This window comes from Rattus norvegicus, chromosome 6, assembly GCF_036323735.1.
Source record: "Rattus norvegicus strain BN/NHsdMcwi chromosome 6, GRCr8, whole genome shotgun sequence".
NCBI classification, from domain to species: domain Eukaryota; kingdom Metazoa; phylum Chordata; class Mammalia; order Rodentia; family Muridae; genus Rattus; species Rattus norvegicus.
Genome location: NC_086024.1, coordinates 95181110 through 95208840, shown reverse-complemented (window position 1 = coordinate 95208840; position 27731 = coordinate 95181110). Strand labels below are relative to the sequence as shown.

At 40.5% G+C, this 27731-nt stretch overlaps 1 protein-coding gene across 2 annotated transcripts; it reads right to left on the bottom strand.

Annotated features, from left to right (window-relative positions):
* Positions 1–515: 515 nt before the first annotated feature.
* On the bottom strand, positions 516–26759 carry Actr10 (actin related protein 10). 2 transcript variants are annotated; one of them, NM_001009602.1, is made up of 13 exons: positions 26562–26664; positions 23720–23792; positions 22359–22441; positions 20978–21086; positions 17583–17690; positions 15808–15875; positions 11683–11762; positions 8073–8108; positions 6541–6620; positions 6366–6439; positions 4949–5030; positions 2967–3168; positions 516–863 (listed from the first exon to the last, which is right to left on the bottom strand). In NM_001009602.1, exons 1-13 carry the CDS (start codon positions 26636–26638, stop codon positions 682–684), a joined length of 1254 nt encoding a protein of 417 aa, NP_001009602.1. In that variant the 5' UTR covers positions 26639–26664; the 3' UTR covers positions 516–681. The 2 variants fall into 2 exon arrangements, with proteins under 2 accessions (NP_001009602.1, XP_038967923.1); XM_039111995.2 differs by lacking the exons at positions 516–863; positions 2967–3168; positions 4949–5030; positions 6366–6439 and having other exon boundaries at positions 6548–7269; positions 26562–26759.
* Positions 26760–27731: the final 972 nt, after the last annotated feature.

Sequence of the window (27731 nt, the reverse complement as noted above, 5' to 3'; positions counted from 1 at the left end):
CAAACAAAGGATTTGAAAGAACAGACCATGTTAGACTCTGACATAACAGACTGGAGACATGGCTTAGTGGCTAAGAGCATATGTCTTTCAGGACTTGATTTGGTTCCCAGCACCCATGACTCACAGTATTACTACAGCTCCAGGAGACATGATGCCTCTGGCCTCCACAGGCACCGGCATCCCTATGCACACACACCCCTATACATACATAATCCTAAAAAACGTAAAAAGAACCTGAAATGACTGCGATGCTAACACTCATCTGTGGAGTTTCTAATGCTCAGGACAGATATGTAACCTGTGAGGAGCCTGGGCTACAAGATTAACAAAACTCAACAGCTTAACTATATTTTATTGATATAAATACGTGTCTCAAAAGCATTCACGACAACATACGACACAAGAGACAAAGCCAGATGAATTAAATACTAATGCAAAGAGAAAATACAGAAATGCTTTGTTACATAAAGGTCACCTATATGTATTAAATCACCCTACATACTTTGTACAATTTCTTTTTTTTTTTTTTTTCTTTTCTTTTTTTCGGAGCTGGGGACCAAACCCAGGGCCTTGTGCTCGCTAGGCAAGCGCTCTACCACTAAGCTAAATCCCCAACCCCGTACAATTTATTTCTAATTGATTAAATATTTGAAATAAGCAAGGCTGAATTTATATAAGCGTTTATTTCTCGGTGGAAAATGCTCTTTTCATCAGCGGTGGCTGCGTCTTCCCAACATCAAACATCATCTCCAGAGGCGGGTTGTTCAGAGAGCACCAGTCAGGTGTGCGGCCCGTCTGATTATAGTACTCCTTTGAAATGGAGCGGCTCCCAAGTATGTCTTGCAATGCTCCAAAAACAGCGCCTGTGCAGTGGTGAGAATAATTTATAGCTAAGATGATATGTCAGGGACTGTAAGCTGTGTGCATCCACTTTATGCAAAGAGGGTCTGGTAAATTCAGCAATGCAGATCAAACTCTCAATTCCAATTCACTGGGATTCTGAGCAATCGAGTAACCCACAGCTCCTCTGTTGGAAATAACCTAAAGGACCCTTTGCAGATTCCCGTGAATATGGTAATACAAAATCTAAAGAAGGTGAAGTAGGAGGAGGTAGAAGGATTGTTCAACTTTAGTAAAGACTCAAGTTTCCTTTGTCACAACTGTTACATGTCATTGAATAAAATAACATGGCAAAAACCAACAGACATCATTTAAAAGTTTTAAGAATTTTTTTTTTATACCAGAAAAATCTTATAAAGATGCAAAAGGCAGGGGCTGGAGAGATGGCTCAGTGGTTAAGAGCACTGACTGCTCTTCCAGAGGACCTGAGATGAGTTCCCAGCAACCACATGGTGGCTCACAACCGTCTGTAATGGGATCCGATGCCCTCTTCTGGTGTCTGAACACAGCTACAGTGTACTCACATAAATAAAATAAATTTTTAAAAATGCACAAGGCAATCTTTATAAAAAACAATTCAGCTTCTAAATCTATTCTAGGTGAAAAAAAAAAATCAAGATTAACCGAATTCTACTTTAGAAGAAATAGTACTATATTCACTGAAAATTCCTGTGTTTTTTCTCTCTAAATGCATGATCCTGCCACTAGCTCTATCAGAAAATAAGCTATACATGAATTTACACATCTGTGACTGCTTTTCTCTACATAGTTGTGTGTTAGATGTGTGCTTATTCAGTGATGATATCTTTTTTTTTAAATATTTTATTTATTTATTATATATGAGTACACTGTAGCTGCCTTTAGACACACCAGACAAGGGCATCAGATCTCATTACAGATGGTTGTGAGCCACCATGTGGTTGCTGGGATTTGAACTCAGGACCTTGGGAAGAGCAGTCGGTGCTCTTAACCACTGAGCCATCTCTCCAGCCCCGATATCTTTTTTTTAAAGATTTATTCATTTATTATATATAAGTACACTGTAGCTGTCTTCAGACACACCAGAAGAGGGCATCAGATCCCATTACAGATGGTTGTGAGCCACCATGTGGTTGCTGGGAATTGAACTCAGGACCTCTGGAAGAGCAGTCGGGGCTCTTAACCACTGAGCCATCTCTCCAGCCCCAGTGATGATATCTTAAGAGCACTCAGACTTCTGGTATGTCTGAAGACAGCTACAGTGTAATAAATGAATAAATAAAATATTTAAAAAAAAGATTATTCATCTCTGCTAGAAGCTGAACCTGTTTAAAAAAAAAAAAAAAAAAAAAAAAAAAAAGAGCACTCCGTGAACTCCACCAGAGTAGGAATAAATGAAGAACTGATTTCCACTATTAATACAAGTTAAGTAACAGCAGCTGTCACTACCATGGTCATCACTTTCACTATTCTGAGGGGTGACTATAGAAATTAAATTATTATTTGAGACAGGGTTTTACTAAATAGTCTTGATTCGCCTGGAGCTCACCATGTAGACCAGGCTGTTTTCAAACTTCTAAGAGATCTGCCAGCCTCTGCCTCCAAAGGGTTGGGATTAAAACCATGTGCCACCACACCATCCGTAAGGATGAAGTTTACTTTTAAAAAAAAAATCACAGCGCAAAGGCCAGCAGAAACAGGCGTATAATTGTAAACATTCCTGTAATTTACGGAAAAGCCACACTTTAATAAAGAGTATTTCTTCATTTGAGGCAGGTCTCCCTGTAGCTTAGGCTGGCTTTGAACTCATTATGCAGACCAGGTCTGCTCAAACTCTTTACCCGCTTACCTTAGCCTCCTAAGTGACTGGACCATTGGGCTTATTGCTCAGTGGGAAACACTATTTTCATTACCATCAGTGCCTGAGGTTTCCCAACATCAAGCACCATTTCCAAAGGTGGCTGTTGAGAGATGCAGTCAGGGATAAGACCCAGATAACAGTTTTACTTATGAGGTGGGTAGCTTTGAACAGTGAATCATTGACTTAACACATTCACTAGTAATACCACTCAGGACTAAGTTCTTACCTCCCAACCAGGCCACACAATTAGCCTTTGCAGGTGGAGTATGAATTCGGAAGTTCTTGGTGCCAAGTGTCTTTTTGTATTTTGGCTTTTCTACCAAATACCGTATTTCTGCAAGCAATCTGTGGAGAAATCCTGGCAACATAGACGTGCCTCCTATGATTACCAGATTCTCTGCCAGTTGCTTCCTGGTGTCTACTGGGCACTGTTGTTGAAGAAGAAAGGTCATTAGGATTGGATGAAAATACTGTTTAAACCCACTATTCAGAGCAGACACTGCAGACGGCAGCAGCACCTGCACTGCAGAAGACATGTCACGCTTCTTCCATGCAGCAAACACAGCCACCACGAAATACTACACACATGTACATGTGCTTTTCAATATTTTAAGCAGTTCTTAGATGCATTTAGTTAGTGATTTTTTGTTTTAGACAGGTCTCTCTAGATAGCACTAGCTGGCCTGGAATTCACTATGGAGGCCATGTTGGCCTGGAAGTTCTACCTCTGCCTCCAAGTGCTGGCACTAAAGGCGTGTGCACACCCAGACTCTATATTACTTTCTACATCAATCTTGAAATTGTGCGTGTGTGCGTGCATGTGCGTTTGACAGAGAGAGAGAGAGAGAGAGAGAGAGAGAGAGAGAAGAGAGAGAGAGAGAGGGAGAAGAAGAGAGAGAGAGAGAGAGAGAGGAAGAGAGAGAGAAAGACTTAGAGGGCTACTTGTAGGAGTGCGCTGTGTTCTTCTACTATGTAGGTCCCAGCTCCTGAACTTGTACTCATGCTTGCTTTACCCACATGCCTGGCCCAGTGTTAGACCTGAAAATAGTGTAGAGTCAGTCCCAAGCGGCGTAGGCAGTAGTATGAGTGTATTCATTTTCAGAACAGAATAACTAAGTTAGGCAGAGTTATGATCTCCCACCTTTTTCCCTTAAGTAAAGACAGCATGTACATTTAACCACTACCACCACCCTCCCCATTTACTTTTGTTTTTTGAGACAGACAGACAAACATAGCCAAGAATTTACCACACAGCCCCAGTTAGCCTTGAACTTGCAATCCTCCTGTCTCTGCTTTTAGAGTGCTCAGATAAAAGGTCCATGCCACTGTTCCTGGCTTAAAACTTAATTTTTTCCCAGTTATTCTGTTTGTACTAGTATGCCCAAGATGCTTGGGGAAGATAATCCTCTCAGAGTTTGTTTGGAGGCTCTAATGGGACTGCAGCTATCTCTGTATCCTGAAGGAGGATACTGCTTCCTCTACTGAAAAGGTCAGACTCTTGGAATAGCTTGCAGAGGTGCGTTTCTAAGGAGAGAATGGGACTTTGCTTCGCCAGCCAATCACGTTGGCCTGGCAACCCATGGGTGCCGGATGTCACAGTCAGGTCATCCTCGCTCCAACCCTCATTCTAAGAACTGGGAATGAAACAGTACTTCAAGGAGTGGCACTCCACAGTGAGGCCATCAGTTTGCTGGCCAGTATCCTTCCTGCAGAGCCATCTTGCTGGCACTATAAGTATTATAAAATACGAAGAAAAGGGTTTGTTTGTGTTTTGCTTTGTTTTGTTTTATTCGAGGCAGGGTTTTACTACGTGACCCAGGCTAGCATGGATTGTTATAAAGCTGCTATCTCAAACACTACTATGTTCAGCAACATTAACTATAAAATTCCACAGAAATGTTAAAGTTAAAAAACGTAAGCCAGGTGTGGTGCCCCACGGCTCTAATTCCAGGACTGGAGAGGAAGAGGCAGAAGAATTTGGAGAATTGCTACAAGTCCACGAATTGCCTGGTCCACAGTGAGTACAGGAAACACAAAACAACAAAACCAAAGAAAGGCAGGGGAAAAAAGTAACAGTATTCTCTAAAACTCATAATAGAAAATTAGTACTAAAAGGGTAATAAATCACTTTATGGCAAGGAAAAATGCAGAAGATAACACTTAAAATATTCCTTGAAGGACTCTTAACAACAATGGGAAACAATATACCTGTAAAAGGGAATCCAATATTAAAGTGGCAACTGACTTCTCCTCATTATCTTGTTCAAAAAGAATTTCCACGACTGAATCTCTAATGAAGTAGAGAGAAAAGAGCATTTTACAGTCATCACATAATGGCACAGGCTAACCATTAGTCACACTGACCTGTCTGCAAGTGGCAGCACCACTTCATAAATTATTTAACACAATATAAAGCTTTTCTCATTATAAATGCGGAAATGGGAAAACCCAAGGGGTTGAGAGGATTCAGTGAGCCTACAAAACAAGGTCTGGCATACAGAATGCATTCCACAAGTGACAGCTACTGCTGTAGTAAGATTTATATGACAGAAAGAAGTTATACTGTGTGAAAGCTGACATCATTTCACAGGCCTGTAAGTCAGGGACACATGGTTTCTTCTGAAGCAAGGTCCCATGTAGCTGACGCTGGCTTCACACTCCTTACCCTCTGTCTCTACTGGTCATGTGCTAAGGTCTCGAGTGTGAGCCACCACAGCGGCATCTCACATTATTTTAGTTTTAACACACAAAGCTGAGCACGGTGATGCATGCTCCTGCTCGTGTGTGCGCCACAGGCATGTAATGGCCACGAAGGCCAGGCGGTGCACTGGACGCTCAGCACCTAGGGTTACAGGCAGGTCTGAGTCAATGCGGTGCTGGGAACTGAACCAGCTCCTCTGTGGTAACTCGCTGAGGACCTCTCCATGAAGTCGTCCTGGAGCGCAGGCGGACCCTCCCCTGCTATCCTGTACATTACACTGCCAGTTCTGCAGGCCAGCTATAGAGTCCTGTAGGCGCAAAGACTGCACGGACCTCAGAGTCAGACATTTACTACGTGCTGCTTAAGAGTTTACTACCCTTTATTTGAAAACATATTTCCTGCTGCTTTCTGAAACACTGTTAATTTCATTAAAATAATTTTGATTACTCTGATGTACAGGAAGGAAAGAATATTTTTAAAACTTTAAAAAGCTGAATAAAGGGCTGGAGAGATGGCTCAGCGGTTGGGAGCACCCGACTGCTCTTCCAGAGGTCATGAGTTCAATTCCCAGCAACCACATGGTGGCTCACAACCATCTGTAAAGAGATCCGATGCCCTCTTCTGGTGTGTCTGAAGACAGCTACAGTGTACTTATATATAATAAATAAATAAATCTTTAAAAAAAAAAAAAAAGCTGAATAAAATTACCAAAAATGAAGCATCACAAAAATATTTTACTGTTAACCTGAAATCACTCCCCTGAGGGCTTATAGGAATTTTTTTTTTTCTTTTCTTTTTTTCGGAGCTGGGAACCGAACCCAGGGCCTTGCGCTTGCTGGGCAAGCGCTCTACCACTGAGCTAAATCCCCAACCCCTATAGGAATGTTTTAACTCATTATTTCCCTCATAAAAATAATGTCTAACCTGATTGATCCAAGCACATGTAAAATTTTCTCTCCATCCAATGGATAGTCGACATTTGGAGGTGGAGAGGGACGCTGAAATGTTAAAAAAAGAAAAATAAAAACAAACGGGGTATAATTAATTATAAACAAAAATATAAGTAACTTTTGCAAAAGGAATTAATTTTTAAGCTTACCTCATTATTTCCATCAATATTAAACTTTGCTGCTTGGATTTGTAGTCCACGCTGCAGGTCACTTACAAAGCAGGTCCGCACTTAAGGAGGAATAAATGCACCCTCGTTACTGCTCGGCGTTCAACCAACAGTGCGTTTACACCTTAGCCAGGGTAACGCATTCAAATCAACACGGTTTAGCCCTCTTTTGAAAAATTATGTTACTTTATTGCTTTTATATGAAGTAGAGATGAGGTTTTACTAAAGATACTTTAACGCAGGCTTAAGTATGAAGCTTACAGGAAAGGAGGAGGGGTCAGATGGAGAGAGAGAACTGGGGAGGCCAGAGAGAAAGAGAGGCGCCCAAGAAGAAGGACAGACACATTGAAGAGGAACAAAACCATATTCTAATCCCTCTGCAGAATCATTCTGCCACTTGACAGCCATGGCAGAAGTGTAACGATACAAACAAACTGAGGGCCATGAGAGACAGCACGCATTTTCACGCTTTCTAGTTCCCCACTTCTCTGGATCCTTTAAAAAAATCTGGGTGAAGACACTCACTCAGATTACTCTTAGCTTGATTACTTCCTGAATGGCACATCCTGCAAGACCACCCGTCTGCTACTCTTGTCCTTTTAATATTTGCATTCTGGACACACAACATTGTGGGTTGTTTTTGTTTTTGGTTTTTTTTTTCTGAAAATACCCGTAATAAGGCCTTTAGACATAGAAGTAAAAAAATTAAATCTGAAAAAAAAAAGAAAAAGCTGGGACTGAATATTCAGCAAGATATGCAGTAACTTCAGCCCAATTACTTTTAAAACCTTGCAGACACACTTAGAACTATGTAAACTTATCATTTTAAGATTAACTCTAAGCTGGACAGTGGTCACACACTTTTAATACTAGCACTGGGGAGGCAGAGGCAGGCAGATGTCTGAGTTTCTGTTCAGGCAGGACAGGCAGGGCTACACAGAGAAACACAGATGATAAATTCTGCTGGGGGTTAGAGAGAGGTCTCAGTGGTTAACAAAACTTGTGCTTCTAGAGGACCTGGGTCCACCCCCAGCACTTACATGGTGGTTCACAAGCATCTTAACGCCAGTGCCAGGGAACCTGAAGCCTTCTGATCTCTGCAGGGACCAAGCACTCAAGTTGTGCACACACACACACACACACACACACACACACACACACACACACACACACATTATGGTAAAACACTTTTATATATAAATAAACTAAACTGAAAAAAGAAAAAAAGGGTCTTCTGGCTAGCTCTAGCTGCTCTGAAACTTGCTCTGTGTGTGTGTGTGTGTGTGTGTGTGTGTGTGTGTGTGTGTGTGTGTGTTTGTACCACCATATATATTTTCCATCTGTACATTTAGAAACGGTGCACTTCAACCTAGCGTTAAGGAATGGAAGGGACAAAAAAGGAACGGGAAGTCAGGGCGGAAGATGGGTAAGGCAAGCGTTATGGCACTTGCCGTCAAGTCTGACTACCTGAGTTATCCCAGAGACTCTCACACTGACAGAGAAAACCCTCTTACCTTTAATATCTTCTAGGACGCTTTCTGGAACTGAACCTGAAAAACAATTAAGAATTAAAGAACTTTTAATAATAATTACTTTAAAATCCTATTTAATTCTTTCCATGTCCCATTTTTCATTTAAGTAAAATTAAATAACATATTAATCTTAAAAAGGTCTAACAGAAAAATCAACTATGCTTTTAGAAAAGAAATCTTTCCTATGTGAAACATTCAAAGAGAAAGGTAGCAGAAAAACTGAGTTCAAGGATGCAAAAGTCCACGGGAGACCAGGAGCCCCCACATTTCACAGCAGAAGGCAGCACAGAACAACGGGACTCATAATGAACTTTACCTCCACACACATGTAACTCAATTTAGTCACAGCACTCCCCAGGCACCCTCTTCCGTCCCCTCTACTCTTTCCCAGTCCTTTCTAAGGATGTTTAAAAAGAAGAGTGAAAAGACTAGTGTGGTGGCTTGGAAAGCTGAGGCAGGAGGACTACCCCCAGGCTTCAGGAACAACCTGGGCTACACACCAAGACTATGAAACAAGATATTTCTAAAAACATTAAACAAGCAAAACACAAACAAAAACAGAGTGAAAAGTAACCTTTCAGACATGTTACCTATGGGACGTGATTATTTGCCAGCCTGCTCCTGTTCTGAAGTAGAAACAGAAACATAATTTTCTACCCTAAACTTAAAGTCTTCTAAGCCAGTCATATGCTGTCTTACCCCTTCAACCCTAGAACTCAGGGGGTATAGGCAGTCGGATCTCTAAGTTAGAGGGCAGCCTGGTCTACATAGCGAGGTTCTGGGCCAGTCAAGGCTACTAGTAAGACCCTATCTCAAAACAATATATAATAAAATAATGTCTTCTAACCAAGTCTCAAAAAATATTTTATTGGCATATAAAAACAAAGAAGGGCTGGAGAGATGGCTCAGCGGTTAAGAGCACCCGACTGCTCTTCCAGAGGTCACGAGTTCAATTCCCAGCAACCACATGGTGGCTCACAACCATCTGTAAAGAGTTCTGATGCCCTCTTCTGGTGTATCTGAAGACAGCTACAGTGTACTTATATATAATAAATAAATAAATCTAAAAAAAAAAAAAAACAAAAAAAAAAACAAAGAAGCTTTTTGTTCATGATAAACGGGTAAGCATAATATTAATTCCCACCAGATCTATACACCTTCTCTTAAAGTAAACTATTTATAGTGAACTTAATCTAAAACCACCATCTCAAAGTATTAACCCGTAATCTGAAAGTGACATATTTAATCACTGTGCTTGAAAAAAGAGTAAAATATATTTACCCATATTAAGTATGATGTCAGTGGGCTGTCAAGAGAGAGCTCAGCAGTGAAAGGCAACAGCTCATAACTAAAACTCCCGTATGGCTCTAGAGGCCAGGGTGTAACTTGGGGATGGGCCCGGCTCAGCACGGACAAGCTCTGGGTTCAACCTGCTTGCCCTTTACAGCCCCTTTGGTGGTGTGGCTGGTAAAGGGCAACTTAGACTCAGGGCTACTTCTGCTAATTTTGTTCAACACCTCACGCTGTGTTTCACAGCATGGTAACTACAGCACACAAGCTTATAAATATACATATTAAAGGGCCATGGTTCAAAGTGCTTTTAGTGTGTGATCAAAAGAGCCGACACTCCCTATTCTTAGACAGTAACACTTATCCAGGCATGGCAGCACGTCTGTACCCCAGCATTCACGTCACTGGCTGGAGGATGGAGTCATGAACAACCCTAGCAACATCGTGAGTTCAGATATGAGGCCTCATCCCAAAGACAATGACAAACAAAAAGTGTTTAAATTTTCCTCTCAAGAAGGTAAAGAGATCTCACAAGGTGTAATCCTGCCTATAAAGAGACGAGAGATGAACTATACTGTTACAATCAATAACTCTAAAGCACAGCATTCCACAGCTGCTGTCTTTTTCCTACGACTATTCAGAGAGCAGCAAGAAATGGCTGGTAACGACCAGTCTCCATTGCTAAGGAAGGAAGGCTGGAAACAAGGCTTTAGCTCACTTACCAATAGAAGCTACTTTAAAAAGAGGAGGTCATCTTGGCAAATAACCACAACTGCTTACATTTTGCAAGACTGGAAGTGAAAGCCATTCACTCTGGGAAGTTCCACTTCAGACATTTTAGTAGAACAAAAGGTGCAATGTTTGGAACATAGTTACATTACACACTCGCCAATCTCAGCGCCTAGATTCTCAGCACAAGAGCTAAGCAGATGGAATGGGCTACACGGGTTTCCCGGAGGAACACCTACCCTATCTGCTTAGAGAAGACTTAAAACCTTCCCGGAGCTGACATTCATTTGGGTCATGGACAGGGAAGACGTCCCAAGTACCGTGTGTGTATGTGGGTCGGGAGATGGGGCTGGGGACTTGGATAAAACACTAAGATGTTGATAAGATGGAGACGAATAAGTGCTCTTGGTGATGGAGGACAAGTTTCAGGTAAAATAAGGAGTAAAGAGGCTAGCGGTTAAGAGGGAGAACGGAATGAGAGAATGGGAAAATGTGCAGCAGACATGAAGGGTGGGTTAATCTGTAGGAGCTAAAACATTTCTTGACAATTTAGGGAAAAGCTATCTTGACAACAGTACGAAGTAAACCAAATCAACAAGGGCAAGGCTCACAAGAAGAAATGACGAGGGCGAGGCTGCAGGGGCTCTGCTCTCACAAGTACAGTGGTGTGGCAGGTGGAAAACAACAGGAAATTAGAAGGACTTTTCTGAGGAAGAACTGGAAAGGTTTGCTAATCCCCCATTTTCCAAAAAGAGAAACAGATAATGTTATTACATTATTAAAAGAATTAAAATATAATTATATCATTTTCCCTCTTCTCTAAGGTGTTATTACCTATATCTAATAACAACAGAAAAATTACAAGAGAAGCCAGGCAGTGGTGGCACACATCTTTAGTCCCAGCACTTGAGAGGCAGAGGCAGAGGCAGGCGGATCTCTGAGTTCGAGGCCAGCCTGATCTACAGAATGAGTTTCAGGGCTACAAAGCAAAACCCTGTCTTAAACAAAACAAAACAAAAAACAAACAACAAACAACAACAACAACTTTCCCCCAATCCCCCACCAAAATGACAAGAGAAGAAAATGATGTGTTCACTTCCGGCTGTGCCGACTTTGAGGCCTTAAGTGACATGTATTGTTTCTATTTAACGATCTGGTGGAAACAGGACTGTCAAGTTCAGAAAGGCCAGGGTCGGGCTCTATCTAAGAGTCAATAACATGCAGATGTGATTTCAGCCACAGAAATAGATGAAATCTGTTAAAGCCAGTTGGAAGAATGAAGAGGAGGAGGAGGAAGAGGGGAGGAAGAAATAAATCAAGTCCCCACAGTAGCACTGGCAGAGAAAACGAGAGAGGAGGAGACCAAGGAGGAGTACTCAGAAGTAACATTCCACGGGAGAAAGAATGCCAAGAGGGAAGGGAAGGAGATGATGCGACCACCAAGAGTGCTAGAGAAGATGGCTAACACAGCAGCCATGACTTAGACTTGGGACAAAGCCAAGAGTGGTGCAGAGAGCGGAGGATGGCAGCAAAGGCAGGTGACACAGCACAGCGCACTATAACAGCTCATTACCCATCACCGAGGGAAGGCTCTGTCCTTTAGCAGCACCAGTGTCAACAGTGCATTGTTCCAACAGCTGAGTTTCCAACTCCCTGCAATTTGAAAAAGTTATTGAAATTAAAATACTGCAACTGATACTCTTTTATTATTTAAAAGGTACAGTACATAATAAATCATAACAACTCATAAAAAGTTGGTTTTGGCCCAGGGAAGTGGTGGCACATGCCCTTAATCCCAGCAAGTGGATTTCTATGAGTTCAAGGCTAGCCTAGCCACAGAGCAGGTTCCAGGACAGCCAAGGTTATATACAGAGGGGAAAAATGTTTGTTTTGAGGCAGGGTTTCTTGTAGCACAGGCTGGCCTTGAACTTCCCATGAAGCTGAGGGTAACCTTGAACTTTTGATTTTCTTGCCTCTACCTGAGGTTCTGATGCTGGAATTACAGGTATACAGACTTTCCATATCTTCCTCTAGGGCACAGACTGAGCCAACAAAGGAAGCCCACATACTCCAAATTCACAAAAAGAAAACCAACAAATCAAAGATCAAGCCAGTGTCTTCCCTCCAAAACCTACTAGTCTTGTAGAAATCCTGCCAATGACAATCGCCTAGATAAACTCAGGATACACAATATAAACTTTTAAAATATAATTTATTTATTTTATTATTTTTTATGTGCATCAGTGTTTGCCTGCATGTTTGTCTGTGTGAGTGTCAGATCCTAGAGTCACACAGAGCTGTAAGGTGCTATAAGCACGTTGGAAATTAAGCCCAGGTCCTCTGGAAGAATAGCCAGGACTCTTAACTGTTGAGCCATCTCTCCAGCCACAGGACACAGAATTCAAAGAATTCAAGGAGTTTAAAGAAGACAAAGAAACAGCATAATGAAATCAAGGAGAAAGAACTTAAGGAGAACAAGCACCCGAGTAACGCCCATAAAACTCAAACATAAGGCTGATAGAAACATGAAGACTACATAAGACATGAGAATTGAGTTCAATCAGGAGGCCAAAACACTGAAGAGGACTCAGCTGAAATGAAGATGGAACTGAAAATCCCAATAGCTTAACCTAAAACCTCAAAGCAAAGTCTTACAAGGAGAAAGAATCAGGCAGAAGACAGAACATCAGGTCTTGAAGGTGGAGTAGAGGATCTAGACCAAAGAAACAAGGAACATGGATAATTAAAAAGAAAAAAGAGCACAAAGGAAGGAAAATGCACAGGAAATGTGGGACAGCATGGGGGGGTGAATCTTTGACTTGTAAGCATAGATGAGGGAGAAGACTCCTAAGTCAGTGGCATATGACAAAATAGACTTCACACTAAGGAAAGACACATCTGTACAATTACAAGAAACACATGCAACACCAAATAGACAAGACCAGTCAAGAAAATTCCCCTGACAAATCACAGTTAAAATACTAAGTGTCTATAACAAAACAGTGTATTGAAAGCTGCAAGAGGAAAAAAAAAAGCACAAGTCACAAATAACCTATACGAATAACAACTATTTCTCAATAGGCGCTCTGAAAACCAGAAGGGTCTGGAGCAATGCACTCCAAGTGTTGGCCAACTTAGACTAATATACCTAGTTAAACTATCTGCATTATTGAAGGAGAAAAACAAAACTTGTCATGATATAAATAGCCTAAAAACAATTAATGTAACAAGCAAAATCTAAAGAAAATACAGGGAGAATTATTTAGGCTGAAGAGAGGAACGATAGTCTCTAACAGAGAGACTAGAAAGAAATATGAAATAATTATTAAAACACAAAATACCACTGAGAATATAAACAACACTAAAAATCCACAACACAATGACCACAATTAACACATATTTCAATATGAGCCTTTAAAATCAATAGGCTCAACTCAAAAGACACAGGCTGATTGAACAGATCAAGGAGCAAAATCCATTGTCCATGCCTACAGGAAACACAGTTTTAAAGAGAGGCACCACCTTGGAGTAAATGAATGGATAAAATTTAAAATTTTTCATCAAATGGGACCAAGAAGTAGGCAAGCATCACTATTGTAACATATGACAAAACAGACTTCAAACTAAAACTAATCAGAAGAGATGATGAAGGATACTTTATTCTAATTAAGGGACCAATTAACCAAGAAGACACTGCTACCCCACCCCATCCCGTGTGTATATGGCTAGAGGGAAGATACCACAACATAATAAAGCTACGTATGAGAAACCCATAGCCAACCCTATATGGGAAAAAGCTTGAAGCTATCCAATTTAAGTCAGGAACAAGACAGGGCTGTCCACCATCCCCACTCCTCCTCACCCCTATGCTCCAAGTACTAGCTGGAGCCATAAGGCAAGAGAAGGAAATAAAAGGGATACAAATGATACTCTAGAGATCCCAAAAATCCTACCAGAAACTGCTAGAAAACATAAACTGGCAAATAGCAGGATACAGAATCAACTTGCACAAATCAGTGACTTTCCATACAACAAACAGAGTGGAACTCATAAACACATTAGCATTCACAATAGCCTCAGAGAAAAGAAAGTATCTAGAAGAAACCTAACCAAAGTGAAAGAAAGGAGAAAGGCATTAGAAAATGGTAACAAAACACAAGGTCACAGATGGGTAGAATTAACCCTGTGAAAATGGCTATTCTACCGAAAGCTTTTTACATATTCAGTGCAATCTCAATCAAAATCCCCAAGCCATTATTTACAGAAATAGGAAAAAAAAAAAAACTTTCCTAAAATTCATGACACAGCAGATCCTGGATAGCTAAGACAATACCGAGAGAAAAGAATAATGTTGAAAGGAAGAAAAAAGAGATTACAATTCTAGCTAAGAAACGGAAACAGATAAAATGTACTTTAATCAACAAATGGATAATGAAAATGTGGTACACCCACACACTGCCTGGTGTTGTGTGTCAACTTGACACAAGCTGGAGTTAATCACAGAGAAAGGAGCCTCCCTTGAGGAAATGCCTCTATGCCACCCGGCTGTAAGGCATTTTCTCAATTAGTGACCAAGTGGGGAGGACCCAGCCCATTGTGGGTGGTGCCGCCCCTGAGCTGGTGGTCCTGGGTTCTATAAGAGAGCAAGCTAAGCAAGCCAGGGGAAGCAAGCCAGTAAGAAATACCCTCCATGGCCTCTGCATCAGCTCCTGTTTCCTGACCTGCTTGAGTTCCAGTCCTGATTTTCTTTGGTGACAAACAGCAACATGAAAGTATAAACTGAATAAGCCCTTTCCTCCCCAACTTGCTTCTTGGTCACGATGTTTTGTGTAGGAATAGAGACTCTGACTAAGATACACACTATGGAACACTTTTGGTTGTAAAGAAAAAGAAAACCATGAACTTTGCAGGTAAATGGATGCAACTAGGAAAGATACCATTAAGTGAGCAACCCAGAACTGGAAACAATGTTGCATGTTCTCTTCCATTGGAGTCTCCTGACTAAGTCTTCACAGCTGTAGTCTTTACCCCTCATCAAGGAAACTACAGAAACTACAGAAAACTACAACCAATCAAAATGCAGAGTTGTGGAGTCCAGTCCCAAGGGCGCAACTAAAGAACACTCCTGCACCTAAGGTTTAGGAACACTGTGGAAGAGGGAGGAGAAAGATTGTAAAGATCAAAAGGACCAGGGAGTCTGCTGTGAGGTTTTGTCTCCTAGTGATATCAGAAGCTATACCCATAAAGTCTGACCAAAATGTCCAAGTGTGAGCTGAATAAAGGCGCTATCACTGGACATGCCAAAGCAGACAGGGAAAAGCCCACAAGGTCTCAATCATACACAAAGAACTACAGGCAACTGAGGTGGCCTTCCCTAGGGGAGAGTAGACCAAATGATTGTCTAATGCCAAATGGTCAGTCCTGAGAACATACAGACAAGAACATTATATAGACTTAACAGGTTATATTTATGAATACACACACACACACAATATTAATGAAAAAAGAGGCCATGGATTTAAAGGAGGGGAGAGTAGATAGGAGGGCTTAGAGGGAGGAAAGGGAAGGGTGAAATTAATTATATTATAATCTCAAAAAAATGGATGCATTCAAACCTAAAAGAAAATGGAATAAATTAAAAATCAGATTATAAGCATTGGCTTTTGTGGCACTGGTAAGAAACATATGAGAAACTTACTTGTGAAGAGCTTTTCCTCCTAAGGGCAGAGCTCCCCAGCAATTCAGTACTGGGATGCCTTCATAGATCTGGACTGTAGTCAAGAACATTATCATCTTAGGAGATACAATGTGTCCTCTACAATACTGTTCTAATTAACCTTGGTGATAAATGTTTACTTCTTGTTTTAGAACTTACAGAAAAGTCAGAAGCAAGTCTTTTAAGAGTGTTCACCAAAGAAGACAGACTTAACTGTGCATGTGCACCGACACAGCACAATTCATTAATTAGGATAGCGCATCCAACAACATAGCCATTACTCAGTGCTTAGCATTCAACTGTTCAGAACTTTGATATCTGTAAGAGTCTAGATTACAAAGCAAATTTATAAAAGTTTAATGAAGAAAAATACTTTAACAATCTCCTATTTTTTACATTGATTACAGAGAAAAATTTTTAAGGTTTATTTATTTTATTTATATGAGCACTGTCTTCAGACACCAGAAGAGGGTATCAGATCCCATTACAGATGGTTGTGAATCACCATGTGGTTGCTGGGAATTGAACTCATGACCTCTGGAAGAGCAGTCGGTGCTCTTAACTGCTGAGCCATTTCTCCAGCCCCAGAGAATAATCTTTAATATTTTAGGCTAAATAAAATATAATAAATACTATCAACTTTACTGCTTTAATTTATATGAATTTCTAAGATAGTTTAAAATTCTATATATGGCCCAGCCTGGCTGAGCTGAGAGGATGGTACACGAGACTATACTATGCACATACTACCTTACTTCTAATACTGTTTTGGTAAATGTTTTTTAAATACAACACTTAAAAAATGAAAAAGAAGACTGGTGAGAGCGGCAGTTTTGGACACTCTAGATTTATACCTTAGCCCCATGCTTATATAAACTCACCCTAACTTTCAATTTTCTTACTCATATGCACCTTGCATGTCAGGGTTACTTTGAGAACTAAACACAAAGTAATGCCTAACTTAGTTTTTTAGGAGTAAATGATTATTTCCCCCCTCTGAACATTTCTTCTCCTAGAAATCTGGACCTTAAAACTGCTTATCTTATTTATGTTCATGTACTTTAACTACATTTTAGCAAAGCAACATTCATTGTGACAATTCAATAAAGTGTCTACCTCTATTGTGTTTCTATGGAAAAGAATATACCTATTCATCAAACCAGTAGTAATCCTGTGACTAAACTACTAGCTGTGCCTTAAACTAGCTGTGACATAAACTGCCTGTTGGGTAGTACAGATGTAGAAACTGAGGCTCCTTGAGTGGCACAGAAAGGAAACGCAGCGCAGATGTGCCCTTACCTGCCCTAGCTCATAACCCACGGCATATTATTCTGACAGCCTCTGCACACAGAGAAAAATGCACTTTTCTATAATGAAGGCCAATTTCACTCTACCATTTACTTTCTTTCTTAGTTTAACTTTCTCATTTTAGTTTGTCCAATTATTCTTTGTATGACTTCTTTTCTTAGATGTTAACTCTCTTTACCAGCTGATAATACATCTGGAAAACTGAACACAATATTGACCAGATCTGCTCCTGGAGCATAAATTAGGACTGAACCATAATGATAACTTCTGCAAAAAGCTTAACTCTTTCAAGGCTATTAACCTTACCACATGTTAACTCATACTGTACACACTAAGCCAATACTTTCACATTAAAAATCATTTTTAGAAGCCAAATTACTTTAGTTAAAATAAGTAAAGAAAATAACAAAACAAAACCCACAACATGGGCTAGTTGATAAAAAAGATACAGGCAACACCAGGCTTTCCCTATATCCACAATCCAGGACCATGGCGGAATTAATCCCGAGCGTCAGGAGTGCCATCAGATGACTTGGAGCAAGTAGGACAGATGGGACCTGGAAGACAGCAGAGCGGCAGCAAGCCCAGGGTTGAGTGCAGTGTCTGAGAGGTCAGATCTGTTTGCAGACATATGAAAAATTCATAGGACACTGCACAGATTTGTATCTCTACAATCCATGTTGGTGCTGACGGAGGAACTACCTTTCTGATTATGAGAATTTACTCAATAACCAAAGTGTGTCGTAATAAACCAGTGATTTAACTAGGTTGTTTCATGCCCAAATGACAATTCTAAAGCATTTTTATCAACACTCCCTCTTGTAAAGTAGAATTTTTCAAAGAGATAAAAGTCTAGAAAAATGCAAATTCAGAGGAAGATGATACTAAAAAAACAGATGCCTTTGCCACACTGGAAAGAACTCCTTCACCCCTCCCTCCCCACTTCCCTCCCCACCTTCTATCTGTGACAGCAGGATGAAAGGCTGTCCATGAACTGCAATGATCCTCCCGCTCTCTTATGTCCAGCCTTAGGAAATAATTCTTTTCACTTACTTATCAAGATAAATCTCATATAGCTTAGGCTGTCTTTTTTTCTTCTTTCTTTTAAAGTTTAGTGTGTGTGTGAGTAGCACATATGTGGAGTTACTTCTCTTCCTCTACCTTGTAGTGCTGGGGATTGAGTAAACTCAGGCTGTCAGACTTAATGGCAAGCACCTTTACCACTGAACTGTATCCACAGCTCTTCCTGGGCCTTGAACTCGCTATGTAGTTGAGGATCCCCTAAACTGTTGATCAGCCTGCACATCAACCTCCCAAGTGTTGATTACAGGAATATGCCACCACACACTGCTAGGCAAAAGCTCTTGATTATCAGTATCTGCGAAGTTTGAAGCATAGACTATATTTTAAACCACCAGGGGCTGGCAAGATGGCTCAGCAAGTCCAAGCACTTGGCACACAAGCCTGGACACCTGAGTTTGATCCCTGGAACCCATGTAAAAGTAGAACTGACCCAAAGTTGTTTTCTGACCTCCACACTGACACTGTGGCACATCATCCATCATCATGTGCACGCGCGCGCGCGCACACACACACACACACACACACACACAATAATAACTATAAAAAATCCTCAAAATCCCATCATCATATAGCAGCCTAAAGAGCAAAACCAGAAACTACAATCTTCTTAGTGACATTTTTTAGTGAGAATTTGCTAGATTTGGTGGTAGCACAAATACAGATAATCAATCAAAATATAAAAGTCTATATAATCAAATGGCAGATAAAATAATAGTTGTACTAGTATCTTTAATTTCTTTTTACTTCAGTCATATATGAAATAAGGATTGCAATGTTAACCCAACAGCAATTCTTCAGTACACACAGAAAGAACCTTTTCTCTCAGATGAGCATCCTACTATTCTGCTGTCTTCCGACTGCAGTGGGATTCTCAAGTCAATGCCTCAGGAAGAGCAGGTGCTATGGGATTTATTTCTTCAGATTTGTCTTACAAAATGACTGACAAACAGTTGCATTTGCCAGAGTGATTTTTAGTATTAAGTATATTTTGATTTTAGCAAAACATATAAGAATGTTTACCTGTAATTAATTTTGAGACACTGTCTCAGTAGCCTAAGCTAGCCCCAAATCACTATGTATCAGTGTAGCCTAAGCTAGCCCCAAATCACTACGTATCAGAGGGTGACCTTGACCTGCCTCTACCTCCTCAACACTGGGATCTCAAGCAAGCATCACCCAGCTTACATCTAGTGTCTAATATACTGTACCCATTTTAAATCAGCTTCTATTTCCTTTTGTTTAAAAAAAAAAAAACCTCTCATTTCAAGGCAGAAACTTTTAAAATTTAAAAGGAAAGTCTGTTTTACTATGAAATAATCTTACAATATATTCCTATTTTTGTAAAATGAAGATTATAAGTGATGTTACTAAAATTCAGAGGTAATACCCTCTTCTGGGACCTCCCACTTCGTCTAGAGGTGGCAATGTTACATACTGCACCTAAAATACACAATAAACTTCATAGCACTGGCACATTCCTGTAGTCCCAGGGCTGAGGAGACAGAGACAGGAGGATCACAGCCACTTCATGGCCAGCCAGACCAACTGAATCCATGAGAGACCCTGTCTTGAACAATAAGGTGTGAGGCCTGGGCTGCAACTCAGTTGGTAGCACTGCCCACTTAGCATTCGTGAAGCCACAGGCTCAGCCTGCAGCACTGCATAAAAACAGATGTGCGGGGCTGGGGATTTAGCTCAGTGGTAGAGCGCTTACCTAGGAAGAGCAAGGCCCTGGGTTCGGTCCCCAGCTCCGAAAAAAGAGAACCAAAAAAAAAAAAAAAAAAAAAAACAGATGTGCAGTGCATGTGTAACCCCAGAACTTGGAGCTGAAGGCCTGAGTTGACAGACTAGTTATCTGAGGAAATGCCTCAATAGGATCAAGCTATAGGCAGGCCTGTAGGGCACTTCTTAATGATGAAGGGGGCTGGAAGAGACTCAGCCCACTCTGGTCTGGTGGTCCTGGGTTCTATAAAAAAGTAGGATAAGCAAGCCATGAGAACAAGCCAGTAAGGAGCATCTTTCCACAGCCTCTGAATTAGTTCCTGCTTCCAAGTTCCTGCCCTGACTTCCCTCAGTGATGGGCTATTACATGGAGGTGTAAGCAAAATAAACCCTTTCCTCCCTGGATGCTTTTGGTAATGGTGTTTCATCATAGCAACAGAAACCTGACTAAGACAGAAGATGGTCCCAGGTTGTGGGGAGTAGCTGTGATAGACTGGAAGGGCTTTGGAACTTGGAGCTAGAAGGCCACTGAGTATTGAAATCTCAAAGGAGCTGTTCCACTTAGAAGACTGTTCAAAGCAATGAAGGTGATGGAGGCTTGGTTAAAGCAGGATCAGAAGTTTAAGGTCAGCCTCAGCTATATGGCAAGTTTGAGGCTAACTTGGGTTTCAAAAGACCTCAAAAATGTCAAAAGTAGGGCTGGAGAGATGGCTCAGTGGTTAAAAGCTCCGACTACTCTTCCAGAGGTCCTGAGTTCAATTCCCAGCAACCACATGGTGGCTCATAACCATCTGTAATGAGATCTGATGCTCTCTTCTGGTGTGTCTGAAGACAGCTAGCTACACTGTGCTTGTATACATAAAATAAATAAATAAATATTAAAAAAAAGACATTAAAAAAATGTCAAAAGTAAATGAAAAAGTAAGATGGATAAATGATTAAGAAAAAGATTGGACCACTGGCTTCTACAAATACCCACATATATACATGTGTACACAGACATGCATACATACATACATATACAAGTAAAAATAGGTACCTCAAAATATTTGAAAAGAACACGAGTAAGGGTCTCTCTGAAGTGGGAAGGACATAACACTGACTCAATAACCACAACCCGGCGGTCTCTGGGATTCACCAACAGATGCCTGAAAAATGATAGTTTTGTTTTTAAAAGAAAACAAAGATCTGTACTTTTTTGGGGTAAATAATGCAATTTAAGAATAAACTGTTTTTCATATGTTAAGATGCTTTAAGACAAAAATCTATCTTCATTTTATTCTTCTGAATATGCTGGTTCTGAGTTCTTAGAGTGCCGAGCACTGCAGCAGGAACTAAAGCCATTATCATTACCACTATTAGCCACTAAATGGAGAGTTTCTTTTGTGAATTTGTAAAGTAGTAAGTATAAACTCACAAACTCCAGTTGCAACAGACATTAACTTGGAAACCACAAGAGTTTAATACATTTATTGCCCAGAAAGTACTAGAAATGGTCTTCATAATTTTCTTATTCTTACGAATGCACATGCACATATTCTAAGCAGAAATATGCATTCTACAGTTGTTCTTTAGTGTGCTTTTTATTTTCTAATACATCTTATTTTTCTTACTCACTACATACAGATATGAACAACCCTCACCCCACTTTGCTGCTTAGGGCAGAACTCAGAGCTAATCAGCAAACGCTTCACCACTGAGCAAAAGGCCTCAGCCCTCAATAAAAACTGCATAATGTTTCACCATATGGGTAACCAGTAATCTACTTATCAATCCTTCTACCTACCTACCTACCTACCTACCTACCTACCTACCTACCTACCTACCTACCTACCTACGTTCCTTTCTCTTTACCGGCAGAGGGAACCTGACTGAGCTTTTATTTGCAAACTGTCAATTCCTTTTATTAATTTGCCTTCCATGTTTTCTTACAGTTTTTGATTTTCTGATCTTCAGGTATGTTTTTCAAAGGCTGAAGACCGAGATGACAAGATGGCTCAGGGGTGAAGGGCACTGGTAGCCAAGCCTGAGTTTGACCCATGGACCCATGTGGAAGAAGGAGAGAGCTGATACCCACAATGCATCTCTCATCTCTATACACCTCAGGTACTCAGAGACATGCTCATCCACATATAAATTCTTTTTTTTTTTTCGGAGCTGGGGACCGAACCCAGGGCCTTGCAGTTGCTAGGCAAGCGCTCTACCGCTGAGCTAAATCCCCAACCCCCCACATATAAATTCTTAAAAATAGTCTTAAAATGCCCAAAGGCTGAGGATAAACAAAACTGGTGATGAAATCCAATTTTCTTTTTTGCATCAGAGGCAACACAACCAAACATTCCTATAACTGACATTAGAGGAAAAAAACCTAAGTGCTGAAGTTAGGAAAAAACCAACCCTGAAATATAGTTTCATCTTACCTGAAATACAGTATGTGGATGAATTCCTTTAGGTAGGAATATAGTTCTTCTGTATTGATATTATACTGGACAACTTTGATCGGCTGTGAAAAATTAAAATGATTTCTTAAATTAATAATACAGTATTTTGTGCTTTTTTTTTTTTTTCCCCTGGAGCTGGGGACCGAACCCAGGGCCTTGCGCATGCTAGGCAAGCGCTCTACCGCTGAGCTTAATCCCCAACCCCTATTTTGTGCTTTTTATTTACTAATATACTTCCTCATAATTAATGGAATTTATATTAAGAATATAAAAACTAAAAACCAATTAACCTTGGCTGTAGTTCAACTGGTAGATTTGCATAGCATATACAAAGCCCTGGGGTCAACCCTACATTGCATAAATGCATAAAACTTGATGTGGTGGTGCATGCCTAAAACAGGCAGAAGACCCAGGTTTAAGGTCATCAAGCCAACCTGAGTTATATAAAGTTTATCTCAGGAACAACATCAAAAAGAAAAAAAGACCCCAAACAAAACAGATACCCCCCACAAAGGGTAACCTCTCCAATTAGGAATTCCAAAGAACTGACAAGGGCTAAAACAAAAGGTAATTCTGAATTGTATAAATAGAAGTGTATGTCTACAAGTAAGTACACAAAACAGTGCTCATAAGCTTTTTGTGTTAATTTATCTGATGTATCATTTGGGCATAACTGATGACGAAAACTCAGAATTGCCTGAGAAGCATTAAAGAGACTGGAGAGATGGCTGAACAGGTACAAGCACGGCTGCTCTTACAGATGACCTTGGTTTGGTTCCCAGCAAGCACATAGTAGCTCACAACTGTCACGGCAGTTCCTGGGTATCTGACTTCGTCTTCTGGCTTCCAAGACTACTGAATGTTTGAAGGGGACTTGAGTATGTGCAGGTAAAACTCACACACACATAAAATAAAAATAAATCTTAAAAACAAAGAAAAACAATCTTTCAAAACAAAGGTAGCAAAGGCTTTCTCAAATATTCTATACTTAGTTCACCTTCCAGATTATAAGATTATTGCATATCAGGATTAAATTCATGCCATATAAAATTAGATCTCTTGACTTAAAAATTTTACTTTATTTTTCTAATTTTTACATCTTATTACTTATTAATATTAGTGTGTGTGCATGTGTGTGTACATGCATGATATATGAATGTGTCACAGTCCTTTTGTGGAGGCAGGAAGACAGCTTTGTGGAACTGGTTCTCTCTTTCTACCTTTATGTTGGTTCTGGGTATAGACCTCAACTGCCAGGCTTGCTCAACAAATACCTTTACCTACTGAGCCATCTTGCCAGCCCATAGTTTTCTGATTTCTTTAAAAAAAAAAAAAAATACCTTAGACATGCCAGCTCTTTTTATCACACTAGGAATTATGCATCGTGGACCAGTTTCTCCTGCGAATCCACACCTGCAAATAAATGGAAAATTATACACTCAACTTATAACATTCTTTCTAAATATCTGCCTAGGAAACAATGGCCACAAAACATCTGGAAATACCTCTGATGCATTTAGAGTCAAAGAAAAAATACAGAAACAACATCTAGTAATAATTTTACATCACATGTTAAACAAAGAAACAAAGTATATCAAACTTTTTATACTGAAATAAGCCAGTGTCTCATTTTAAGGCATTTTCTTCTGCTTTTTAAATTCTGACTTTTACAAGACATTTATTTTTACAGTCCTGGATCTACACTTTGACTTCCTTCAGTCATGTATCACGAAGTGAGATATGCAAAGTGTGTTGTTAGGTGACTTATTCTGCAGCATCACAGGAGTGTACTTACATAAAGCCATGTGTGTGACTGCTGTCAGACCTCACACTGCAGCCAACTATACCTCAACTGTGTCTATATACCTAAATATATAAGAACATACAAGATGTAAGTATTTGTGCACCGAAATGCATCTATACATGGAATGATAGGAACTACAGTCATCCAGAATAAAGACACCCTGGTCACTGGCAACCCACATGTGATACTGAAAAGCCATGACATCAAGTATGTGATCTCTCATTGACTGAAATGTCACTCACTACATGGCGCATGACTACAGTTCAGATCACACTATTAATAACCTCGTCATTCTGTTGTTGGTTTTAATATTAAGGAAGTACTATTACAAATAAAGTAACTGCAGGCATGTTACTTAAGGCTGTTCTTTTTTCCTTAATCATTTTATTGTGAATAAATGTTGTGCTTGTGTGTATGGATGTACACTGTATGCATGCCTTGTGATCACAGAGGTCATTAGATTCTTTGGAACTGGAATTGTGAGGTAACTGTGAACCATCTGACATGTGTGCTGGGAACTGAACGCAGGTTCTCTGAGGACTAGCAAGTTCACTACTGAGCCAGCTCTCCTGCCCCAAGACTATCTTCTTAAACCATGAGAATTTGACAATTATAATCAGTTCATATATGCTGAATTCAAACGAGTTAACACTCACACTAGAATGTGTACTGGCACTGTTTTTATTAGTCTTTATTTTTGTGTGTCTTTGTGTGTGGGCATGGGAATGACACAGTGCACACATGGAGATGAGAAGACAATTTGTGGGAGTTGGTTCTTCTGATTTAAGCCAGCACAGCAGGCATACCAATGCCAGCACTCAGGAGGGGAGAGGCAGTAGGACCAGAAGTCTGGGGCCAGCTTGGGCTACATTGGACACTGTTTCAAAAAAAAGAAAAAGAGAAAAGTTAGTAGTCAGTGTCATATTCCTTTTGTCCTGGAAAAACAAGTTTTGTTTTAAAAAAAAAAAAGGTGGAAAAATGACCATGATGTAAATTTAATCCTAAATCACACCTTTTTCCTCCTGGGCACTGTGCCCAGGCATCTCTCTACATTCTCACCTCAACCTTCCTTACACTCAGTGCTCCTCAAGGTCTTCAAGATACAGTGCAATGATGCAGCTTAAGTTCTGCTCTTTGAAAACTTTTATGTACCTCTTGCTGTTTTCAATCATATCCCTATATAACAGTTTCTATTTTAATGTATAGCCAAAATAATTATTTTCAGATAGTAATCTATCATACTAATGTTTTTAAAAAGTAAGATATGAATATGGGAGAGCCAAAGAACTACAGAATAATCAAGAATTATGTTTAATCCAATTTTGTAGCTTCTAAGGACCAATTTTTAAGTATACTTTTGTGACCATTTATTTAATAGTTACTTAACATCTACTACAGGTTAGGAAGTGTTTAAAATATTTAAAAAAAAATTCAAATATCTCTATTTCATATATAACTCCACCTCATATATACATGTGTGTATATATGATGTAACTGTCAGCTTTCTGGAGCCTAATATGTATTTCATACACAACACCTCTCTATCTCTATCTATCTATCTATCTATCTATCTATCTATCTATCTATCTATCTATATCATGCAATTCTGTGTTATCCCTTGAGTCCAATACAAGGACTCTTAAATGGATGTTCCGAAGAATTCATAACTGTCCATCAACCTCTCACACTGTTCAGATGTTACAAGGTTTGTGAATTTGTGTTTTCTGTCTCTACTGTTGACTGGCTCTTTGAGGACCACTACTTCAGTGTTTACAAATTACTTTTTTAAAGTGAAAAATGGGTCGAAGCATACGAGGTAAGCAACAGAATTTCCAGTCTAATCTTTATACAGTTCCACAGCTTCATGTGACTGGGCTCCCTGGCTGGATTTCCTACACTCTTGGGGAGCAATCTATTTCTAGAACCAACAGGGAGGGCTCCAGCCCTTAAATGTTTTATGATGGAAAGAGTCAGCAAGTGTTACAATTCGATGGTTGCTTTTCTATCTGACCCAGTCAGAGGTAAGCACAATCTGGGTCATCGCTGTCAAACCTTGTAATGGGGCCCCTGATCACCTTAGGCGGGGAGCGAGGGCACAGTTCCCGGAATATCCTGGGCTTGTCAGGTAGTCCAGATCCTACTCAGCCCACCGGATCCTCAAGGTTCGCCTCGCTCAAGAGTCCTTGACAACACACTGGTCACTGACAAGGACTGAGCTTTGCCTCGAGGCAATGATGCAAATGAACATTTGCCGGACTGCTCGAACATATGCCAGACTGCCCCGGGATGGTCCCGGGTGCCCAGCGGGCCTAAGGACAGTTGCCCGTCCGGGACCACCCGCACCTCCCTCGGGCCCACAGCCGCCCACGGCCACTCACTTGGTGAAGGCTTCTCCTAGGTCGATCACGACCGCCGTCTTCTCGCCGCCGCTCCCGAGGCCCTCATAGAGCGGCATCGTTGAGAGACCGACGTTGAGACGATGAAGTGGTCCGCCGGGCGAGGGACTGAGCGCGGGGGGCGGGGCGGGGTCCTCGCACGGCTAAGGACCCGGGCTGTCCAGGGAAAGGCCTGACATCGAGGAGGCAGTCAGGCGCGCCGGGCACCTTAGGGGCGGAGCCTACGGGGTCCTCCAGCCCAGCGGCACAGTAGAGGAGAGACTAGGTGTCAGGGTTGCAAGGTGCATTGTATATACAAGAAAATTGTGAACAAATAAATAAAAATTTAATAAGGAGAGTATTATGGTGTTTCAGAAAAAAGAGAAAAAGAACACAAAACAAAAAGAAAAAGAGAATGAACACAAAACAAATATATTCCTTAATTACCTCAGATGTTTAAGTGGAACCTCTTAAGGCAGATTAAGAAAAAGAAGAAAGAAGAAAAGAAAGAAAGAAAGAAAGAAAGAAAGAAAGAAAGAAAGAAAGAAAGAAAGAAAGAAAGAAAGAAAGAAAGAAAGAAAGAAAGGAAGAAAGGAAGAAAGGAAGAAAGGAAGAAAGGAAGAAAGGAAGAAAGGAAGAAAGAAAGAAAGAGAAAGAAAAGAAAGAAAGAGGAAGAAAAAGAAAGAGAAAGGAAGGAAGGAAGAAAGAAAGAAAGAAAAGAAGGAAGGAAGGGAGAGAGAGAGAGAGAGAGAGAGAGAGAGAGAGAGAGAGAGAAAGGAAGAAAGGAAGGAAGAAAGGAAGAAAGGAAGAAAGATTATGGGGGCATGAAAAAATAAAACCTGATTTATTTCTCTTGCTGGCTGAAAGCTAAGATGTTAATCTAACTGAAAAAACAAACAAACAAACAAAAAAAACCTGTGCCCAGTCAGTCTGCAAAAGAGCCATCTTCTCACAGGCCACTGACAGAAACCCTAACACTAGCAAGGAGATGCTGTTTGAGCAGTTGGTCATAGATGGCCAAGAAGCTCCCCAAACAAGCTTTGCTGTTGCTTTTGGTTGCTTTCCAGAGGTTGAGGGTAAGTCCTTGTTGCTAAAGACACCATGTATACTTTGAACAGAGGACCCAGAGGTTCTAACCAGAAAACTTCCTCCCTGAGAACTAGCTTTCATGGT

Bases quoted from the DNA above. Each gene is read 5' to 3' on its own strand.
- Actr10 (NM_001009602.1), bottom strand. From the start codon at position 26,638: ATGCCGCTCTATGAGGGCCTCGGGAGCGGCGGCGAGAAGACGGCGGTC. The intron at 11,763-15,807 runs GTAAGTTTCTCA...TTCAAATTGCAG, and splicing joins GGAGGAAAAGCTCTTCACAA to GGAGTTGGAAACTCAGCTGT. The intron at 6,440-6,540 runs GTAAGCTTAAAA...TTAACATTTCAG, and splicing joins ATATTGATGGAAATAATGAG to CGTCCCTCTCCACCTCCAAA.